The following is a 19,389-nucleotide window of genomic DNA, read 5'->3' as shown; positions in this document are numbered from 1 at the left end:
TTCAGCACCTGGAAGCAGAGAGGCTGGAGCGGGCGGGGCCTCCGGAGCCACCGGGTTCAGTCCCTCCTTTACAGCCAGGAGACGTCTCCGAGAGTGGCGGGACTCGGCCACGAAGACCCAGTGCCGCTCCTCTTCCTCCTCGGGAGGCTGCAAAGGCCCCTGCAGGGCCTCAGCTTCTTTGGGGGCTGCTCCCTACAGGACTCAGATCCACACCAACCGGAGGTGGCCGTGATGACCACCACAGGGAGCCCAGGGCTGCCATGGGTCCACCTGCCCGTGAGACGCCAGGCTGGGATGGAGGAGGGAGGCGGGTCACGGGGAGGACAGCGAGTTCCTTCTCTCCGGATAGGAATGGAGGCCAGGCTCTCTTGTCCCAAAAGAACGCGTGCCCATCCTGGCCGGGAGCTGGCCACGCTCTGAACACCCCTGGGTGACAGGTGTGACTTCACTTCCAGTTTGATTTTTAAATTAAGTGTGAAAAAAGAAAAGAAAAGAACTCCTGCTGATGACTCTTGAGAACGCCGCCGCGGCCCGCTGTGACGTCCCGGGCTGGCCGAGGGGACTTGTGTGGGATTTGCGACTCGGGGACAATCCAAAGCGCAGGGTGCTCCATGCTTCAAAGCACCCTAGAAAACTGCAGTGCTTTGTCCTGCAGGCAGTCTTTTCAGAAATTCAGATTATTGTTTTTTCCCCTTTCTAACCACGCGGCCCATGGTGACCACGGGAGGGACCGTTTCCCGAGGTCAGACTGGAAGGCCACCGCGGCAGGGAACGGCTGGCTCGAGTTCTCACACTTCCTGCCACCAAGCTCTCTTCAACGCCCCGCGAGCTCCACTCGTTCAGGGAGTGCTTCCCTCCGGAGTCCCCGAGCCCTGGGATGCAGAGGAGCCCCTGGCGTCCAACTCCTGCCTCCCCGGCCCTGCACCCTGCACCTTGCAGCCCCAGGGACGCCGGTGGCAGCAATGAGACTCTGCTTGGCCAGGCACCGCGAGCTTTGTCCTCAGAGGTGTAAGTGGGAGGCCAGTCCCTCGGTGGCAGAGGTGAGGTGGTGGAGGCTCGGAGCAGCAGGGCCTGGAAGGAGGTGATTAAGTCACTGGCAGCGCTGGCCAGGTCAGTGCTCTGACAGCCTCAGAGTGCGCTGGTATAGAACAGCGAGCTTGGTCCACGGAGCTCTCCAGCTCCTTGCCCCACCATGTGATCTATTCCTCATGTCATGGTGTCGTCTGCCATGACGTGACATAGCCAGGGGGCCTCCCCAGAGGCCAAACAGATGGGTCTGCCTGATCTTGGACTTTCAGGCTCCAACACTGTGAGCTAAATAAAGCTTGTTTTCTTTACTAAGTATCCAGCCTCAGGTATTTTGTTATAGCAACAGAAAAGAGACTGATACAAAGCTCTTGAGGAAGCTCCGCTCTTTCTCAGACTGCGCTGTGCAGGAAATCATCTCTCCGTGGAGTGAGAGCCAGCAGGGGAACTGGTGTGAAGACTCCCTCTGCCTGCAGCCAGGAACGGTCCCGCCTGGATGACCACCAGCTTCACGCAGCCCCTGCGTCCTGCGTGACAACCCCCACCCTTGACGCACAGGTCTCTGCTGGCCTCAGAGGAAGCCCTGCAGCCTTGCGTGGGATGGAGTCAGCAGCACCGGTTGGGCCAGGCAGCACCTCAGACAACTTGCTTAGCTCGCCTCATGAGCAAACCTGCAGGCTTGGATGAAGGGCGGGAAACGTTTCGCTGCGTTGAATCAGAGCTGACGTCACCTTGCATGCAAGTCTCCCACCTCAGGGAGCAGGGTTTAAAACAGAAAGCAGGATTTCCTATGTTGGGCAGGATTTCCCCATTAAAACGACTTTCTGAAACACCTATCTGTGCAGGTGTAGGAGCAGGAAGGCGCTCGGTTGCTGACCTGAGCAGATGCCTAAACCATGCACGCAGGGGAGGCGGGCAGTACCCCCGACCAGGGCCTCCGAGGGCTTTTCTCCTTTTCAGCTTTATTTCCCACAAGCAAGGCTAAGACCTTGCCTATGACACGGGGAAAGTGCTGACATTGAAGACGGTGGCCGTGAGCTCACGTTCAGGGTGGTGCGGCCAACAGCCAGGCTGCCCGACGAGGCAGATCCTGCTGACGGTGGGCACCAGGCTGTGTGCAGGGCCTGGAGAAGCTTGCTTGTCATCTCCCTTCTGAACAGAACCTGCGCTGGGAACAGGAAACGTTCATCTGGACGCTACCAGGCGGGTGCTGTTGTATAGCGCCAGCTCTCCATGGAGCCGAGCCGGGACTCCGGGCGCTGCAGTAAGAGGCAGTAAGAGGCTCCGGAAGGAGTCAAGTCAGAAGAGGAGGCAGGAGGCCTCTGTGACTGTGGCACGCTGCAGCTGTGACACTAGAGACAACTGGGCAGCCATGAGCACCCTGCAGCCTGGCCCTGCAGGAGATGCGCCATGCTGGCCCTGGCGGCCGGCTGCCATGGGCAGGGGCGAGGGCAGGTGGTGCCCAGAGCCCTCGCCTTGGCTCTCCCCGGCCGGCTGGCCCAGATCCCCATTTGCCTCGGCCACGGGTTAAGGCTCCACAATAGCTGCCCACGCTTAAGGACTCCAGGTTCCGCAGCCAAAGCCACAGGCCACACAATGAAGGAAGGACAGGTGGGGGGCTTCCCTGGGGTCGCCAGCCACTGCCCTCGCGCTCGCCACAGCCGCTCTGTCGGAGTCACAGAGCATTAGGAATAAAAGCCTGCCCTGCTCGCGTGAACGCCTCCCAAGACGCTCTGAGCCTCGGGACTGCCTGCTGGCCTCCAGCTCACCCGCCATCCCTGCGTCCAGCAGCGTGTGCGCCACGGTCGGTGAGCTCAGCGGGGCTGAAGGCGTTTCCTGGTTCAGCACGGAAGCCACCGCCGCCCACACGTCCTCCAGGCTGCCTTCCAGGACGTTTGCTGGCGAATGCGTTCCAGGAGTGCTCTGTGGCTTTCTCTGCCTTTTAAAACACATGGTCTATGCTTACCCCAGACCACTGCCTGTCCGTAACAAAGAACATGCTTCACACCGTGTGGGGTAGATTTGTGACGAGTGTTCATCTTGCTCATAAATGCTGAGCGCCACCGTCAGAGAGTGACAGCCGAGGGGTGCAGAGGCAGGAAGGCCTGTCACTGCTCTGAATGAAGCCGGAGCTCCCCCAACGCCCAGATCACATGGCTGCACCCCAAGCACCTGGGTATGACTTCTGAAGCTCCCCGTGGCTGGAAGGGGTAAAGAACCCACCTCAAGGGCCTAGACTTCTGCAGGTCGCAGCAGGTCACCAGCTGTCTGCAAGGACCCCCACGCTTGTCCCTGAGAAGGACCTCAGGACAGGAGGAATCAACAGAGCCAAGAAAGTCAGTAGGAGGAGTGACCACCTCACGCTTGGTCAGCTTCGAAGGGCCGTGGTCTACAGTTCGCACGAAGATAGTCTTAGAAAGCCACCTGCCGAGCTACGTGGCCACTCAGGAGCTTTTGGACTACTTCCCTGTTGTGCACTGGGCTCAGACATCAGAACTGAGCACGCCCAGACCCCACCAGCACCATTAGTAAATGAGACCCACGCATCAGCTGGGCCTGAATAACTGCCACACCACAAAAGATCCAGATTCTGGGGACAGTGACATCGAACCCTGAAGACATATAGAAATACAAACAGAGCAGAGCCAGAGGATGCTTTCAAAGGAAGGTGGCTTGAGCTGCCTGTTGCTAAGAAATACCAAACTAGAAGGAGGAAGAGGAACCACGGGGACAGAAGCCAAGGCCAAACTCCGCCCAGGTTCATTTTGAGTTTTTTTTAAAATTGAACTTTTGAGGGTTTTTGCAAACACACAACCACAAGACTGAGGGTTAGGGCTCCCAATGCCGCTGCCCAGGCACCGGGGCTCAATGGGGGCTCTGGCTGAGTAGCCCCTGTTCTTCCCTCACCAGCGCTGCGTGCCTCCCGCAGATGGAGGCCAAGGGGCGGCTCTCCTCGTGCCCTTAGGCAGGCGTGTTGCTCTCGGGGTTCTAGTTTTGTCAGAGAAGTGGCAACTGCGCTGTAGGATCCATGGTCCCTGTAGCTGCAGGGGGCAGGTGTAGCCAGGGCTGGCCGGGCGAGACTCCAGGGGGCTGGCAGTGAGAGGCCTCACGCTATGGCCACAGCGACGGGGGCAGCAAGCCTTGGGCAGGGTGGCTCCCTGCAGCAGGGCTGCGGAGCTGCAGCCCAGGCCTGCTCGAGGCTCCCTGCCAGGACCAGCAGCGACCGCGTGGGGAACTCCTGTCTCTGGCAGCCCTGACTCCCGGCGTGGGGCATTGGAAGTGGCCTAGTTTCCGATGACAATTGTCGGCCACGTGTCATGTCTGTGAGCTCGTTTCCAGAAGCAGGGACCTCCAGATTAAAAACCTCCCAGCTGCAAGGGCCCCCCGAGGCGTCATTAACAACACACGCGTGTCCTGGCCGCTCGGGGTGACCAACCCGCCGCAGACACTGTCTTCACCACGGAAGGACAGAGTCTCCAGGACCCCCAAGGGTGGCTTCCTCAGAGGAAGGACAGCCTGCACCCCGGAGCACCCAGGATTGTGCCTCCCTTTTCCAGGAGGGAAGCAAGTGGGCAGATCAGAGAGTGGACTTCCTCCTGGGGGCAGGAGGAGGAGGCTGGCAGCAAGGCATTAACTGAGGGCCAGGGGGAGCCTGTGGAGCCCAGTGGACAAGCCCAGCTGGACAGGGATCTTCAGCCTCCATTGGTGGAGTTGTTTCTGAACCTACTTATGCCAGCTGTATTTAAAATCTCAATTATACAACTTAAATTAATACTATGTTAAAACCGTGAAATATGAGTGTGAGAAAAGGGTTCTTATCTCCAAAAAAAGCAGTCGAAAACCTTGGAAAGACTCAGCCATGTTGAAGTGAGGGAGCGGGAGACGGAGGATTGCTTCAGAGGAGCCGCATGCCCAGGGCCCAGGAAGGCACCGGAACCGCGGGCTGAAGCCGCGTGGTAGGCGAGGATCATGCAGGAGGGGCCCGGGTTGCGACCAGAGCAGACCCACGCACACAAAGACTCAGAACCTTATCAAAAGATCGGCAGGTGTGCACGTTTTCAGTTTTAAAAGGCGGTTTAGAGTGCGTGCTGGTTTTTTCTTTTTAATTCTCCCTTCTCTGATCCCCCAAGGCCAGCACCAGTCCTGCGGGGTCCTGACGGCTTCCCTGCTCTGCTCCTGGGTGCGAGGCTGCTCTCCGAGCTCTCTGCAGGCAGGGCCAGCACTTCCTCGCCCCGGCTCTCTTCTCCCAAAGATGTTAACCCACGAGAGCCACGCCAGCTGTAGGGACCACCCTGCCCGGAAGGCTCACACCTAAGGAGGAGGCTGTGGAGAGACCAGGGCCAGCGAAGAGGGAGGAGCCGTCTGTGCCCGCCTGAGCTCAGAGGCAGCAGGTCCAACCACCAGACACCTGTCCAGGTGAGAGTTGGAGCTGGAAGGACAGGCAGCCTCATTGTGGCTGAGTAGAGAGAGGTGGATTCATTCCCAGCTTTGGTTCCTTGTTTTTTTCGGTTACTGTGAAGGGATAGCTTTCCTGAGCTCCTTCTCAGTAGATTCATTATTGGTATGCAGGAGAGCTGTGCATTTCATGTACTGATCTTGTCTTCTGCTGCTTTGTTGAACTTGTGAGCTCTAGAAGTCTTTTGGTGGAGATTTTTGGGTCTCCTAGATGTAGGATCATGTCATCAGCAAACAGAGTTTGACTTTTTGTCAAACTTTTATATCTCTTTAATGGTCTTCGCTTGTCAGATTGCTCTGGATGTTAGTTCTACTCCAGGTATTTATCCAGAAGAACTAAGTCCGCACACAGGCTCCCTGTGCCCGCGGGCTGCCGGGCTGGGTGCCCACTCTCCCACTCTGTACTCTTCTAGCAGAAGAGGACACCAGGCCTGCCCAGGCCACCTGGCACGGAGCAGAGGCCTTTGGTTCTAATGTGGTGTTTGCTGACAGTCTTGCTGTGTAGCCCAGGCTGGCCCTCAACCCCTGGATTCCAGTGTGCTCCTGTGAGGCCCCCAGAGTGGGTGGGACCACAGGTACGTGCCACCGTGCCTGCTCCCGGCCTCTTCTCCCATGCTGCACTGTCTGCTGAGTCTGGGCCAAACACAGCCATTCAAACGCCTGTGACTTTGATTTTAAGTAGGAAGACACTTTAAAAAACTTTTAGTCACTACTACAAATTTACCTACAATAAAATCCATTCTTTTTGGTGCAAAGTTACAAATTTGTATCTATGTACACAGTTGTGTGACCTCACCATAAGACACAGGTGCTCCTCTGAGCCCCCAACTTCCTCCCTTCGGCTCCTAAAGAGCCCCCTCCCCTTGCTGGCAACAAGTGATCCGCTAACTTGCCCCATAACTTTGCCCTCCCAGAAAACACACATCACCTCAAGAACGCAGGTACTCACGAATCCAAAGAATGGCTGCCTCTCTGTGAGTCCAGTCCCCCACCCCTGGGGCATACGCACCAGGACCCCAACAGGTGCCCAAAACCTCAGGTAGCACCAACCTTGTGTACACCAGGCATTGTACACATGCACACCTATGACAAAGTTAAATTTATTCTATAAATTGGGGCCAGGAAGAGATTAACAATAAATAAAAACTAATAATAAAATAGTTATAACAATATACTGCCATAAAAGATTTGTGAAATGGTCTCTCTCTCTCTCTCTGTAAATATCTTGCCATCCTATGGTTCTAGCAACCTCGGCGTACGATTTTTTTCCTTTAGGTGGAGAGCTGTTATCTTTTCACTTGCAGGGCGTACTGTGCAGGGTCTCTTTGCAACATCTGAACTGCTTCCTTCATGACTCCTGGGCTTGGGGGCCATTACAAAATAAAATGAGTCGCTGAACAGAAGCTCTGTGATACCGTGGTCACCCGTCTGGTGACCGAGGGGCACACGCAGCGTGGGTGCCCTGGACAGAGGAGTGGCTTACGTTCCAGGTGGCCCAGCAGGAAGGCACAAGATGTCATCAGAGTGGCACACGGTGTAAAACCTATCCACTGCTTATTTTGGGAATTCCCATTTAACGTTTTCCAACCTCATTTGACCACAGGTAATAGAAACCCCAGAAAGCAAACTGCAGCTCGGGGGTCACACGCCACAGTGCGGGAGCGGGAGGACCGCGAGGCCCCTCCCTGGGAACATGACGTGCAGTCAGCGGGCGCACATCCTGGGAGCAGAGGCTCCAGAGGGCTGCAGCTCGGAGCAGGAGCCACCACAGGACCCTGCCGTCTGCCCGTCCCGGGAGTCAGGCGGGCATTCTGTGGTGGGAGCTTCTCTTCACGCATCCTCGACCTTGAGATTCATACTCTTCCACTTCATACTTCAGCTGGCTTCCACAGCCAGGCCATGAAATCGGCAGGTGCTTACCATCTGCCGGATGAAGACCAGTCCCCTGCACCTGGGAGAGTCATCCTCGGAGAGGCTGGGGGGTGGGGACCCGTGGGGGAGGGGGAGGGAAGGAGGGTTCAGGACACGTCACCCCAACCGCAGAGCAGGAGGACTCCCGAGCCGCTCTGCCCGCTCCTGAGGTGGGCACAGGCTTCTCCCACCTCCCTCTGAAGCCCGCCCTAAGACCCTCCCTCCACCTGGAGGGAAGGAGCAGGCTCCCCTCTGAAGGCCCAGGACACAGGGATCTGACCGGGCCTCGTGGGGCCCCAGGCCATCAGCGTTGGCTCTCACCCCATGACCCTGGCCCTCCTCCCCCCTGCCCACTCCCCAGTCCACGGTCAGTGGGTCAGCATGCCAGCTCCCGCGTCCTCGGCTCTTCCTTCCCGAAGGCCTGTGTCACTGTGTCACTCAGGACTTACACTCTGTCTCTCCTGTCATCTCTCACTACAGGTGCTCAGCTGCGGACTTTGAACAGGTAGGGACCGTACTCTTCCTCCCCAGGAGGAAGGAGGCACCCTCCGCTGCATCTGCCGTGGTCTTGACCCGGGCGCCCTGGCCCAGGAGACCCCTCCTGTAACTGGCATGGCGCCCCTCCACCCAGCACCGTGCTCCTCCTGGGGCTGCCACCGTGAGATCTCGGGTGTCCCGGAGGCCCAGGGCTTGAAGCCTGGCCCCCGCGTGGCACTGTGGGGAGAGTGGAGACTTACGGGGCCTGGGAGAGGCCTGGAGGTCATCAGGGCTGCACCCTCAAGGACGGCCCTCCCTCCTTCTCTCCTCTGCGCCCCAGTCACGCGGCGAGGGGCTCTGCTGGGCCAAATGCTTCTGCCATGATGGGCCACCAGAGGCCCCGAGCCTGAGGCCAATGAGCATGGCCTGAAGCCTCCAGAACTGCAAGCCAGAGTCCATCTTTGCTCTCAGCAGGTCATCTCCGCTCGCGGTGACGGCGGGAGCTCCCGGCCCAGCCACCTTGGACACCAGCCCTGCTTTCAAGGGTGCACCCCAGGCCTGCAGCTCGCACCCAGGGCTCCCACCCAGGGCTCGCCCCGAGCTCAGCTAGTGCCTCCCTCACACCGGAACATTCTCCCAAGCCCCCTGAGCCAGGGCGTGTTTTCAACTCTCTCCCCTGAGACCCAGAGGCCAAGCCAGGGAGTGGGAGGTGACCAGGATCCAGAGCTGCCGTCAAGCGCAAAACACACAGAGCAGGGAGGTCACAAAGGACCTGTGGCTGCCGACCAGAGCTGCTGCACAGGATGCCGGAGCCTCGGCCTCTCTCGGGGACACGGCAAGGACATCTGTGAGGACTTCCTGTCCAGCCCTGGACAACCTGCCATGTGACAGGCCCTGTGGCCTGGGATTGCTGAACAATCCATGTAACGCTCCTCATTTGCCCCTTAGGGTTCCCCAAGTCTTGGCCTCCTCCAGGGGCATGGTCACCATGGCCGGCATGCCCACTACAGTGTCCGTTCCCAAGCACACCACCTGGTCTCTGAGAACCTGCCTGTGCTGCTCGCTCAGGCTGACAGGAGGGTTCCACCGGCCACTTCTGAGCAGCAGAGGCGCTCACAGGCGAGGGCTCAGCTGAGGACCTCAGAGTGTGGCCATGTGTGTATAATCTCACACGTACACACGCAGGACATACGTAGTCATTCTATACCAATGTCCACCTTTGAACTCTAGCTTTAAATTAGAGTAAAAATAAAAGTGATATGCTGAAAATTTTCCTCTACTTGTCTGTAATTAAAATCTGTTCCAAAAACTTGGTTTTGTAATCATATTCAAGGGTCATTCAACCTGAACGTTTGCATGGTTTATGGAAGCCATTCCAGTACTGACTGCCCACCTAGACGTGGTCACCAAGCCCCTCAGAAGGTGCCCCAAGAGGCCACATGGAGAAGACAAACCTCTTTCTCTTCTCCTCCCACACAGTGTGGACCGGGGGTGTGGAGAGCCCTCCGCTCGGGGGATGCCTGTGACAGGACCGTCCTCTCGTCCTCGGAGTGGGGCCAGCGCATGCCGTCCCTCTGCCCCTCCTCTTCTGCAGACAGGATGCTGCCCGCTTCCTGGAGCTTCAGACTCTGCAGCAGCAGCTGGCAAGCCTCCAAGTCAGCCTCCCACACTTTCCGGAGCAGTGGACACTCGCAGCTAGGACAGAGGGGGAGAGGCACACCAATGAGCTCAGTGCTGTCTCCCGACAGGTCGGACCTATCGGGCTGGGTGAACGCCACCTGATATGCTGGCATGTGACAAGCTAGGCTCACACAGAGGGATCCAGAGGGACTGGCTGTGAACAGCAGGTCACTGTGATGCAGGTGTCAGCCCTCCTGGCCACCTGTCTGCAAGGCTGCCCAGAGTCCCACCCACATCTCCAGATGCAGCCGCCCAGCCCTGCACAGCCCCCGAGCATCCCTGCTCCAGCCAGCTCACTCAGAGTCCTTGGCCACCCAACCCCCAGCCAGGCACATGTTCTACACTGCCCCACACCTAGGCTGTCACCCCACCCTGCCAGCACACCCACACCCTTCACCCACCATCCCTTCACCTGCCACCACACCCACCTATCAACATGGATGGAACTCAGACACCTGGTGTACCCAACATGCAGTGTGGACCGGGAGCAGAGCAGGGTGCTGCTCACTGGCTGGCTTTGTGCAGGGAGCAGAGCAGGCCAGGAACCACAATCCTCCTTTGCAGCCCTTGGTAGAGCCTGAGAGGAGGAGTGAGCATCCAGCAGGAAGGACAGACCCCTCCACAGGGAACATTCAGCAGCTCAGCTGACCGAGGCTGTGATGAATGCAGCTCACCAATGACAGAAATTTTTACCTTTCATGCAAAGCCAACAATCTGGATTTTAAATAAGAAATTCATCTTTCATACACCATTTGGCTTCCTGATAGATATTTTCTATAGCCCTGCATTCCATTTAATAATCCTTCCTTCTACTGCGTCTAATCTGCTGAATCCATCCACTGAGTCTTAAATTCTAGTTACTTTTCTGTGTGATTTTCAATATATTCCAGTTCTCTGTTGAAATTCTCCAATGTGTCCTCGATCAAACCCTGGGCTGTGCACATGCTAAGCGAGCGCGCTGCCCCTGAGCTACGGCCCCGGCCCGCCCATTCTCTTCAACATATTAACATATTTTAAAGCCCTCGTCCGTGAATGATGAAATCAGAAGGAAAAAGAATGAGGCAGAAGCTGTGTTAGAAGATCTATCAGCTGAGAATTTTCAAGTATTGACAAGGGATAAGAAATCACAAGTTCAAAAAGCCCTGGGCCGCGGTGTGCGCAGCCCGTGTCCCGCGACTGCATGGCGGCCGCGGTGTTACAGGCCAGACCGTGCACGGGGGGCGGGGCTCCGCCACAAGTGGCAAGGGTGGCACGCAAAGGGTTTGTCCCAACAACTTCCCCGGACCTTTCTCGGGCTTGGGACACCGCCTGTCCACCCTGCTCCTCTCCCCAGCCCGACCCAGGTCGTTCCTGCCCAATCGGGTGCCCGCAGCACTCAGCTCTCCTTGCTTGGTGGCAGCGCAGCGTCCCTGGAACTGGTGGGCACCCCTAGGGCCCCATTAGGCACCGGAGAACCTGGTCCCAGCACAAGGCGGCAGGCGGCAAAATTCGGCCTAGGCGATCGGGACGGTGGGCGCTGCTAGAGCTCCGGCTGTATCAGTTCTGGTCGCTGGCGCAAGAGGAAGATTTTGAAATGGCTGTCAAGAAACTTAATGGAAAACTCTATCTGGATGACTCAGAAAAACATAGGCCATTAGAAGAAAATCTAGCAGATAATGAGAAAGAATGTGCTATTGTTTGGGAAAAGAAGCCAACAATTGAAGAGAAAACAAAAGCAGATTCAGTAAAGCTGCCACCTACATCTTTTTGTGGAGTATGCAGTGATACTGATGAGGACAGTGGAAACCGGGAAGACGTTCAGTCAGAGCTTCAAAAAGTTCAGGAAGCTCAGGAACTGTGGACAAACCTGTAGATTTGTCTACTAGAAAGGAAACTGACATAGAATTTACAAGCCAAGTGGAAAGTAAAACAGTTTCGTTTGGATTTGGAAGTGGTAGAGGACTGTCATTTGCAGATTTGGCTTCCAGTAATTCTGGGGATTTTGGCTTTGATCCTAAAGGTAGAAGTAAAATCTGGAGAAGAAGATGAAAAAATTTCATTTAGAGAAAGAGCCAAACTTTATAGTAGGGATAGAGATGTCAGTGGAAGGAGCGAGGTGTTGGAGATATAAAGATTCTTTGGCATACAATGAAGAGTTGCTATTGGATCCTAATGAGAGGAGACCAGGTGTTTAAAGTGTGTGCAAACCACGTTATCACCCAAAGAATGGAATTAAAAGCCCTAAATGTTTCAAAGAATGCTTTAGTTCGGACTGCTTCAGATGATGCTGATGGAGAAGCAAAAGTGGAACAACTTACAGTGAGATTTAAAACAAAAGAAATGACTGAGTCTTTTAAGGAAAAATTTGAAGAATGTCAACAAAATTTATTGAAACTCCAGAAACAAGAGGTTTCTCTGGCAGCAGAGTTATCAAAGGAGACAAATCCTGTGGTACTGTTTGATGATTCTGCAGATGGTGAACGGTTGAATTATTTTCAAACGTTGTTCCTCGAACTGCTGAGAACTTTAGAGCACTGTGCTCTGGAGAGAAGGGCTTTGGTTTTAAAAACTCCATTTTTCACAGAGTAATTCTAGATTTTATTTGCCAAGGGGAGATATCACAAAATGTGATGGAACAGGAGGACTGTCCATTTATGGAGATAAATTTGAAGATGAGAACTTTGATGTGAAACATACTGGTCCTGGCTTACTCTCTATGACCAATCAAGGCCTGGATACTAATAATTCTCAATTTTTTATAACATTGAACAAAGCAGAACATTGGACTTTAAGCATGTAGGATTTGGGTTTGTTAGGGACGGCATAGATACTGTGAAAAAGATTGAATCATTTGGTTCTCCCAAAGGATCTGTTAGTCAAACAATTAGCATCATAGAATGTGGCCAGATACAAAATCATTGTTTTTCATAGAAAATTTTATCTGTATAAGTTGAATTGAAGCTTAGTTGTTACAGACAATATGTCATTATGTTCAGCTTTTGAAAATGAACATTTCCAACATATAAATGTAAAATTGAGCTTACAGCTGTTGTCACTTTCTAATGTGTTATCATTGACCTTGCATGGTGTGAAACAAAAGTCCAAACACAGGTGTTTAAAAAAAAAAAAGAAAAAGAAAAAGAAAGCTCTGGGCTGCGATATAGGGACTGCAGACCCTCGGGGCAGAGCACAGCTCCAAAGCTCCAAAGGAACCCAAACATGGGTGACAAAGGGTTGAAGCCAGAAGACAACCAAAAAACATCCTTCAAATATGGCAAGAACCTATTGCCCGTCTAGGATCCTACAGTTATTTTTAACTTTATTCAACAGTAAAAGCAAAATAAAGTTACTTTCAGCTGAACAGAAACTAAGAAAACTCACCAGCACTACATTCATGACCCAGGATGTGATCCCAGCTAGGAACAAGGCAGAGGGTCCAGGAGGGAAGGGCGCGGGGAGCTAAGAGGTAACACCCTCCTTGGTGGTCCACCCGTGTGGAATGAGAGCAGGCGGCCACCAGCACACAGGAACAGGATGCGAGGAGAATGGCAATGTTCTCGGGGCCTCGCACCATCCAGGAGAGCGAAAGTCCTGATTTATGTCAGATTGAAGTGTCCAGGATTCATATCGAGCTCTCTAGGGTAATCATAAAACACAGGTGCTAAAGGAATATGCAGCTGACTAGCTAAAATGAGAAGTTTTAAAAATTAAAAATACTGAGTTGATAAAGTGTAGTTGTAACGAGAATCATAAAAGACACTTGAATGCATGTGGCACAGATGGGGAGAGAGTAATATAGAGAGATTTATGTGCCCAAGTACCCATTACACACCAATAGGTAAGTATCGCATTTAAGAGGCAAAGATTTTAATCATGATAAAAAATTAAAGTTCAATTACATGTTCCTTACAGGACACACATTAACTCCTAGGACACCAACAGGGAGTGAGTGCCCGGATAAGAATGAGAGCCCTGGAGGGATTACTGGAGGCAGAGTGCTGGGAGGGACTGTTGTGTACACACCGTGTTACCTCACTCGGACATCGCTAAGGAAGGACGGTCACTGGCCAGCAGGACAGACACGGATCCTGGATGGATTGTAGATCATAGTGCAGATGGTAAAAAACAACACCTCTAGAAGATAGCAGGATGGTATTATGACTGCACAGAGCAGAATAAGAAGATAATATAAATATAAACTGTATAAAAAGCAGACTGTGAACAAATGAGGTCGATCTCATTGGTAGTAAGAACTCATTGATTAAACAATGGTTAAGGAAGGGAAGACCAGAAGTTCAGGGGTAAGACAAGAGGAACAAAGGGAAGCAGGGGATGAGAAAGGGAAAAACAGCAGACAGAGCCTTCCAGGGCTCACATATGAGCACAGGACCAGAGAAGCGCCACATCACACCATGTACGACCCCGGGAAGGGACTGCTACGCCATGTGCCTACGACATGCCAAATACACTCTGCCATCAAGGAAAGAAGAACCTGGTCAAGAGAATGCGATGGTAAGCCATGGGGTGGAGAAACGTGTCACACAGCAACCCCAGGGCTCAGGTCCAGAACAGGGGAACAGAGGGAAACCCATAAAGCAGGGGGCAAAACTGGTCACCAGGCAGCTGACAGAAGAGGGCATCTGAGTGGCCAGCCTGCGGCTCATGAGAAGATGCCCCAACACCACTGGTCATCAGGAAAGGGCATGCCAAACCAGGGCCACGGGCTATGTGTCACAGTCCAGGTGCAGGATGTCCAAGAGAACGTCCCGTGCCTGGGGCAGCCTGTAGGGACGCAGGCTGACGGGGAACGTGCGTCAATCATGCAACCCAGCAACCCAACTTCCAGGTCTATCCTCGGCAACAGGCGTGTGCAGCCAGCTCCTGTTCACAATCCTCCCATGTGCCAAGTCAACGCAGACCCCACCCTAAAGGAAGTCCTGTTCCCGTGGGCCTCTGCTCTCCCCTCCATCCGCCAGGCAGTACATAACCTGGTCCCTTGGTGCTTCCCTTAAAGGCAGCTCATTTCATGAAGAGTGATCCACTGACCCAGGACTAACAGCAACAGGGCTGAATGGCCGCTGAGCAGAGCGTTCCTCAGGCCAAGCAACTACTTGTGCTTCGCAGCCTCTGAGCTCAAGGGTGCCCATCGGCTTTCAGCACCGAGCGCCGAGGCCCTCTTAAACAGACACAGCCACAAAACTGAGAAAGATGCACCCTGGGCTAAGGATAAAGGATGCGCATTTCCGCCCTGAGCTCTGAGACCAGGTAGGGAGTCTCCTGGCGCCCGCAGGACGCCCGCACTCTTGCTGCCCATCTTTGCGTTTCCACGACGGACAACGGACGCTCTGGGGAGGATGATTTTGGGGGTTACAAGTAAATTTCAGAGAGCAGGCGAATCACAAACACAGAGTTGCCAAAAATGGAGGTCACCTGCATCTATGCGTGATCGCACCATGCCACTTGTCAAACCTGGGGCATGACGTGTCCGTCACGGAAGCGGAGGAGCGGGGCGCACAGTCCGTTGGCAGCGACGTGTGCTGCAGAGCAGAGGACGGGTCGCCGCATGCCAGGCGCTGGCGAAGCTCACGCTCGCAGCCTGGGGAGACCTGGGAAGTGCAGCCCACTCGTCTACTTTTCCAAATGCGCCACGAATCCACCGCGTTAGCAGCCAGGACAGTGGCTGCCTTGGGGAGAAGGGGCAGGACGGGGAGGGCACCCCAGCCCCTGGGGGACAGAAGTGTCCTCCTGACAGCAGTGCTCCCGAGAGTGCTCCCGAGCAGTGCCCTTCCTGGCGGGGTTCGCGGCCTCTCCCAGGGCAGGAGAAGAGAACAGGAGGGAATTCGGGCGCCCACAGCGTCTCATTGCCATTTAGCGTCTTTAACTTTTATCATCTACTCTGGTTTTCCATCTCTTCCTGTGTCCATTTCAGCGCTTTATATCCCCGGTGGAAAGAAACCCATTTCCTCGTGGATTTCAAATACATTCCTACATGTGTGTCTGTAGTTCTTATTTTCACCTGTTTCTTGGGTCTCCGGCGTCTGCACCTCTTCTCCTCCGCCTTCTGCCTGCGGTTGATTGACTTTCTGGGATATCTACAGTCTTATCAGAAGTTGGTCATCTTATTAATCATTTCAGAAAACCAACTTGCACTTCACTAATCCTCGACATTGGTTTGTTCTCTATTTCATTGACCTTAGCTCTTATCTCTATGTTCTCTTTTCCCTTATTTATTGGGATTTATTATCTTATTTATTAGTTTCTGCCAAACACTTCACTTTTTTCCTTTCTTTTATTTTCCCTCTGGCTATAGCAGTGTGCTAATAAGTGTATTTAAAGATCTATATTTTTGTCTGAGTAATTCTTTAACCGAATCCATACATGTATATTTAAAATTTTAAATATACGGAAAAATATGGAAGATAACTTTAAGTATGGAAAACAGTTTCTGTGTGCCAGCCAACAGGCTTATCAATCTGTAATACTTTCCTGTAATTGGATGAGATTTATTTCCAGAATTGACAAAGTTATGGTCGTGCAGATTTAACGTAGAGTGTTTTCGTTATTTTCCTCTTTCCTCCTCCTTAACTCAGGACTGTGTAGTGTGCGTTTCCGGTTTCTGGAGAGAACTGACTTCTTTGCAGGCCCCTCTCCGTCAGCTGAGCCTCCAACGTCACTGCTCACCACTTGAGAACACACTCAGAATCGGCTGAGGCTTCCTCTGTGCCCAGGGCTCCACGGCTCCGGGAAGGGTGGGCATTCATTTGTGCAGGAAAGACAAGGATATGGACGTTATTAAAAATGAGTTCTGCTTCATTTTAATCCACATGATTGGTTGGTTTCTGAGACGAGTGTGTCAAGTTCCAGCTGACAGCCCTGGGACCTGGGTCTCCTCCGTCCATTCTATGGCTGCCCCACGAACCTCAGATGCCCCTGGTCTCCATCACAGAATGTCCACCTTCTCCAGTGATCTTCACGGTGGGCATGATGTCTTAGCCTCGAAAGTCTTTGTCTGATACTGAAATTATTACTCCAGCATTCTTTTAGTTCAGTTTTATCTGACTTAATCTTTTCCTGCCTGTTGTTTTCAACCTTTTAAAATGATTTTTAAGTGAGTCCAATACAAAATCTTTTGCCACATTTTATAAATTTCATCCTGACCTTTTTCTTTTGATTGCTGCCTGTAACCATGTAGTCTCAATAATAGTAATTATTTTGCAATTATTCCTAGTTTGCTAGTTTCTGACCGATTTCAACCAAGTTTTTCAATTTTAAAAAATTTAATTCTTCCCTTCCTTTTTCATTTTATTAAATTCACGTGGAGTGGTAAGACAACCCAGAGAGACCCTGAGGACCGTTCGCCAGTTCCCGTGGTGGCGGCATTTCATAAAACCGCAGCGCGTCTCCCAGCAGGATCAGGCCGCCCCTCTGCTGGCCTCTCCCGTGAGTGGGGGGTGTGGGGTGGGGGCACCGCTGCATGTGCTTGTGCCCACCCCCACACCTGAGATACAGAAGAGTTCCAGCACCACGGGAAGCCCCCTTCATAACCCCACCAGCCCACTCCCACCTGACTCCACGAGACCCGCCCCTCGCCCCGGGAAGCCACTCATGCTTCCACTAGAGGCGTGTCCTGCGTGGACTCGGGAGCGTGCCTCTGGAGACGTTCTTCTCTGAGCACGACTCCCCACACGCGGTCTCCACGTCCGTTCCTCTCTCCGGCTGCAGTCTCCACGCTCACATGGACAGCAATGCGTTTGACCATTTACCATGGAAGGGGACCTGGGACGACGTCCCCAGATGGGGACACAGGAACAAAGATGCCATGAATATTTGTGTGTGGTTTCCTTGATTTTCATTTCTCTGAAGTAAACTGGGTGGATGGTGGGGCATGTTTGGTTTTGTCAGGACAGCCAGCTATTTCCAGGGCGGTCAGACCTCCTCATGTCCACCAGCAACGTGCACCGGATCCCGTCCAGTGCACCCCCAGCACCGGGTGTGGTCGCTCTCGGTGTGTGTTTTTCCAGCTGTGTGACGTGCCTGGCTCTCCCCAGGGCCTTATCTGCACTACTCTGATGTCTGATGAAGTTGAAGACCGTTTCAAGTGCTTCTCCGCCACCCGCGCCTCTTCCCCCGTGAGGTAGCTTCCTGTCTTCTGCCTGTGTGGCCGTGGGGTCACCTGCTGTTGTGCCATTTTCTGTTCAGCCCGGAGGCCCTGCTCCAGGGTGAAAGCCCTTCCTCGTGCTCTGCAGGGGCTCCCCTGGTCTCTGGTGTCTCTTCCCATGTTCTTTACATGAGCTTTTGCTGAGGAAAAGCCTTCGTCACTTCGACAAGCTTCCACCACAGCGTTTCCCCAGGCGTGGCTGCCAGGTGTCCGTGGTGGGAAGGGGACTCACAGAGGGTCCTTGGCTGGGTGCTTGCTGTGGTGAAATTCCTTGTGCTCCTGGGGGTGAAGCGTGCTTCCAGGCTGGACATCTGTTGAGGGAGGGACCCTCTTGCCCAGGCGTTGGAAGAAAGTGCCCAGAGACAGCCTGCAAGACATGGTTTGTTGGGAAAGCTCAGAGATCAGTTGCTCCAGGAAGACTTCAGCGGCGACAGGCAGACCTCTGTCCCTCATGGTCCTCTGTCCAGCGGTGACCAGCTGGGTGAGTGACACGCATCCTTTCCACAGTGCCCTCAGCTCCTGTCCCTCTGGAGAGGGGCTCCCCTGTCAGGTGCAGAAACAGGAGCTTGCTCAGGGTGTGTCCTGTGCACATGCAGGAAGGTAGCTTCTACAGAGGACAGTGGCCTGCCTGGCTCCCAGCGTGCAGGGGAAGCCGTGTCCTTCAGGACGACACACATGTGGACCTTCCTGCCCAGGCTCACTTTCTTTGTTCCCTGAGCTGGGTTTTGGGGACAGGGCTCTCGGGCAGGTGCTCCTGCCCCCTTTCTGTAAGAAGGGTGCCCCAAGCCAGATCACCTGTTCATTCAGGGGTCCCACGGCTCACACCATGGCCCTGGGTCTGCCGTCCACCTTGTTGAATCTGAGGCTCCTGCCCCCGACCCTGCACCTCGCCCTGGCCTTGAGACAATGCTGCAGCTTAACTCCTGGCCCAACCCTCAGGGACACTACTCCATGGCTCTTGCCCGCTGTGTCCGGGCGGCTCTCCGAGGTCAGCCCAGCTCTAACCCTTTCCTAGTTGCTCTGTTCTAGCACTTTCTCCCTGACTTTGCTCTACATAAATCCATGACGCCCTCGGGCCGCCCCCCTGTCCCAAGTTGCTCCCCTGAGGCCTCGGATCCCTTCCTCTCCGGGGCCACTCTCCATGGGGATTTTCCCTGTCCCCTCTGGTGATGGCTTCCTCCCCCTGGGCTTCCTGCCATAGGAAAGCAGATCCAAACTCTCTGCTGGTTGCACACCTGACTCTGGGGCTCCCTGCCGTGTCCCCTCGCCTGACGGGCCTCCTTGCTGTTCTTCAGCAGGACTCATCTGGCATTCCAGCCCACTCGACTGGCACTTGAAACCATGCTCTCACCTGGCCTCCGCGTCTCCCCTTGACTCTTCTTCAGGGCTGCGTGCCTGACCTCCGGGTTCGACAACTGGCTCTCACCTCGCGGAAACATGGGCCTGGGCCTTGTGTCCCATGCGCTGGTTCTGCCTGCCAGGCGGAAGTCCGTCCCACCGTTACCGGGCTCCAGCTGTCCTCCCCAGCTGTCTCATTCATTCTCCAAATGGGACCACGTGTCCTTAGCCACGTTTCTGCTCAGGGGCGACGGGTCTTTGGAGAAGGGGAGCCTGCCACCCCTGCCTCACGCTGCCCAGGCTCAGCAGGTGGGAGGCGATGGGGAGGAGCTCAGGGTGCTGTGTGCGCCTGGAACACCCCATAC

At 54.3% G+C, this 19,389-nt stretch overlaps 1 protein-coding gene across 5 annotated transcripts in view; it reads right to left on the bottom strand.

The window, feature by feature from the left end:
- The window catches only part of Disc1 (DISC1 scaffold protein), a 227,927-nt gene that overhangs the window by 39,930 nt on the left and 168,608 nt on the right, over positions 1 to 19,389 (bottom strand). For 4 of the 5 annotated variants that reach the window (XR_007104297.1, XM_047520403.1, XM_047520405.1 and 1 more), the window contains one exon: positions 9,324 to 9,564. Coding sequence is in view for 3 of the 5 variants with exons in the window: in XM_047520403.1 (XP_047376359.1) it covers positions 9,324 to 9,564 (241 nt within the window). In the remaining 2 variants the exon portion in view is untranslated. Of the gene's footprint in view, positions 1 to 9,323; positions 9,565 to 19,389 lie in introns of those variants that run through there. The other variant, XR_007104298.1, reaches the window with a different exon arrangement.

The sequence above is a fragment of the Sciurus carolinensis genome, chromosome 12, assembly GCF_902686445.1.
Source record: "Sciurus carolinensis chromosome 12, mSciCar1.2, whole genome shotgun sequence".
NCBI lineage: Eukaryota > Metazoa > Chordata > Mammalia > Rodentia > Sciuridae > Sciurus > Sciurus carolinensis.
The sequence above is the reverse complement of the archived record's forward strand: the minus strand, read 5'-3'. Positions and strand labels throughout refer to the sequence as shown.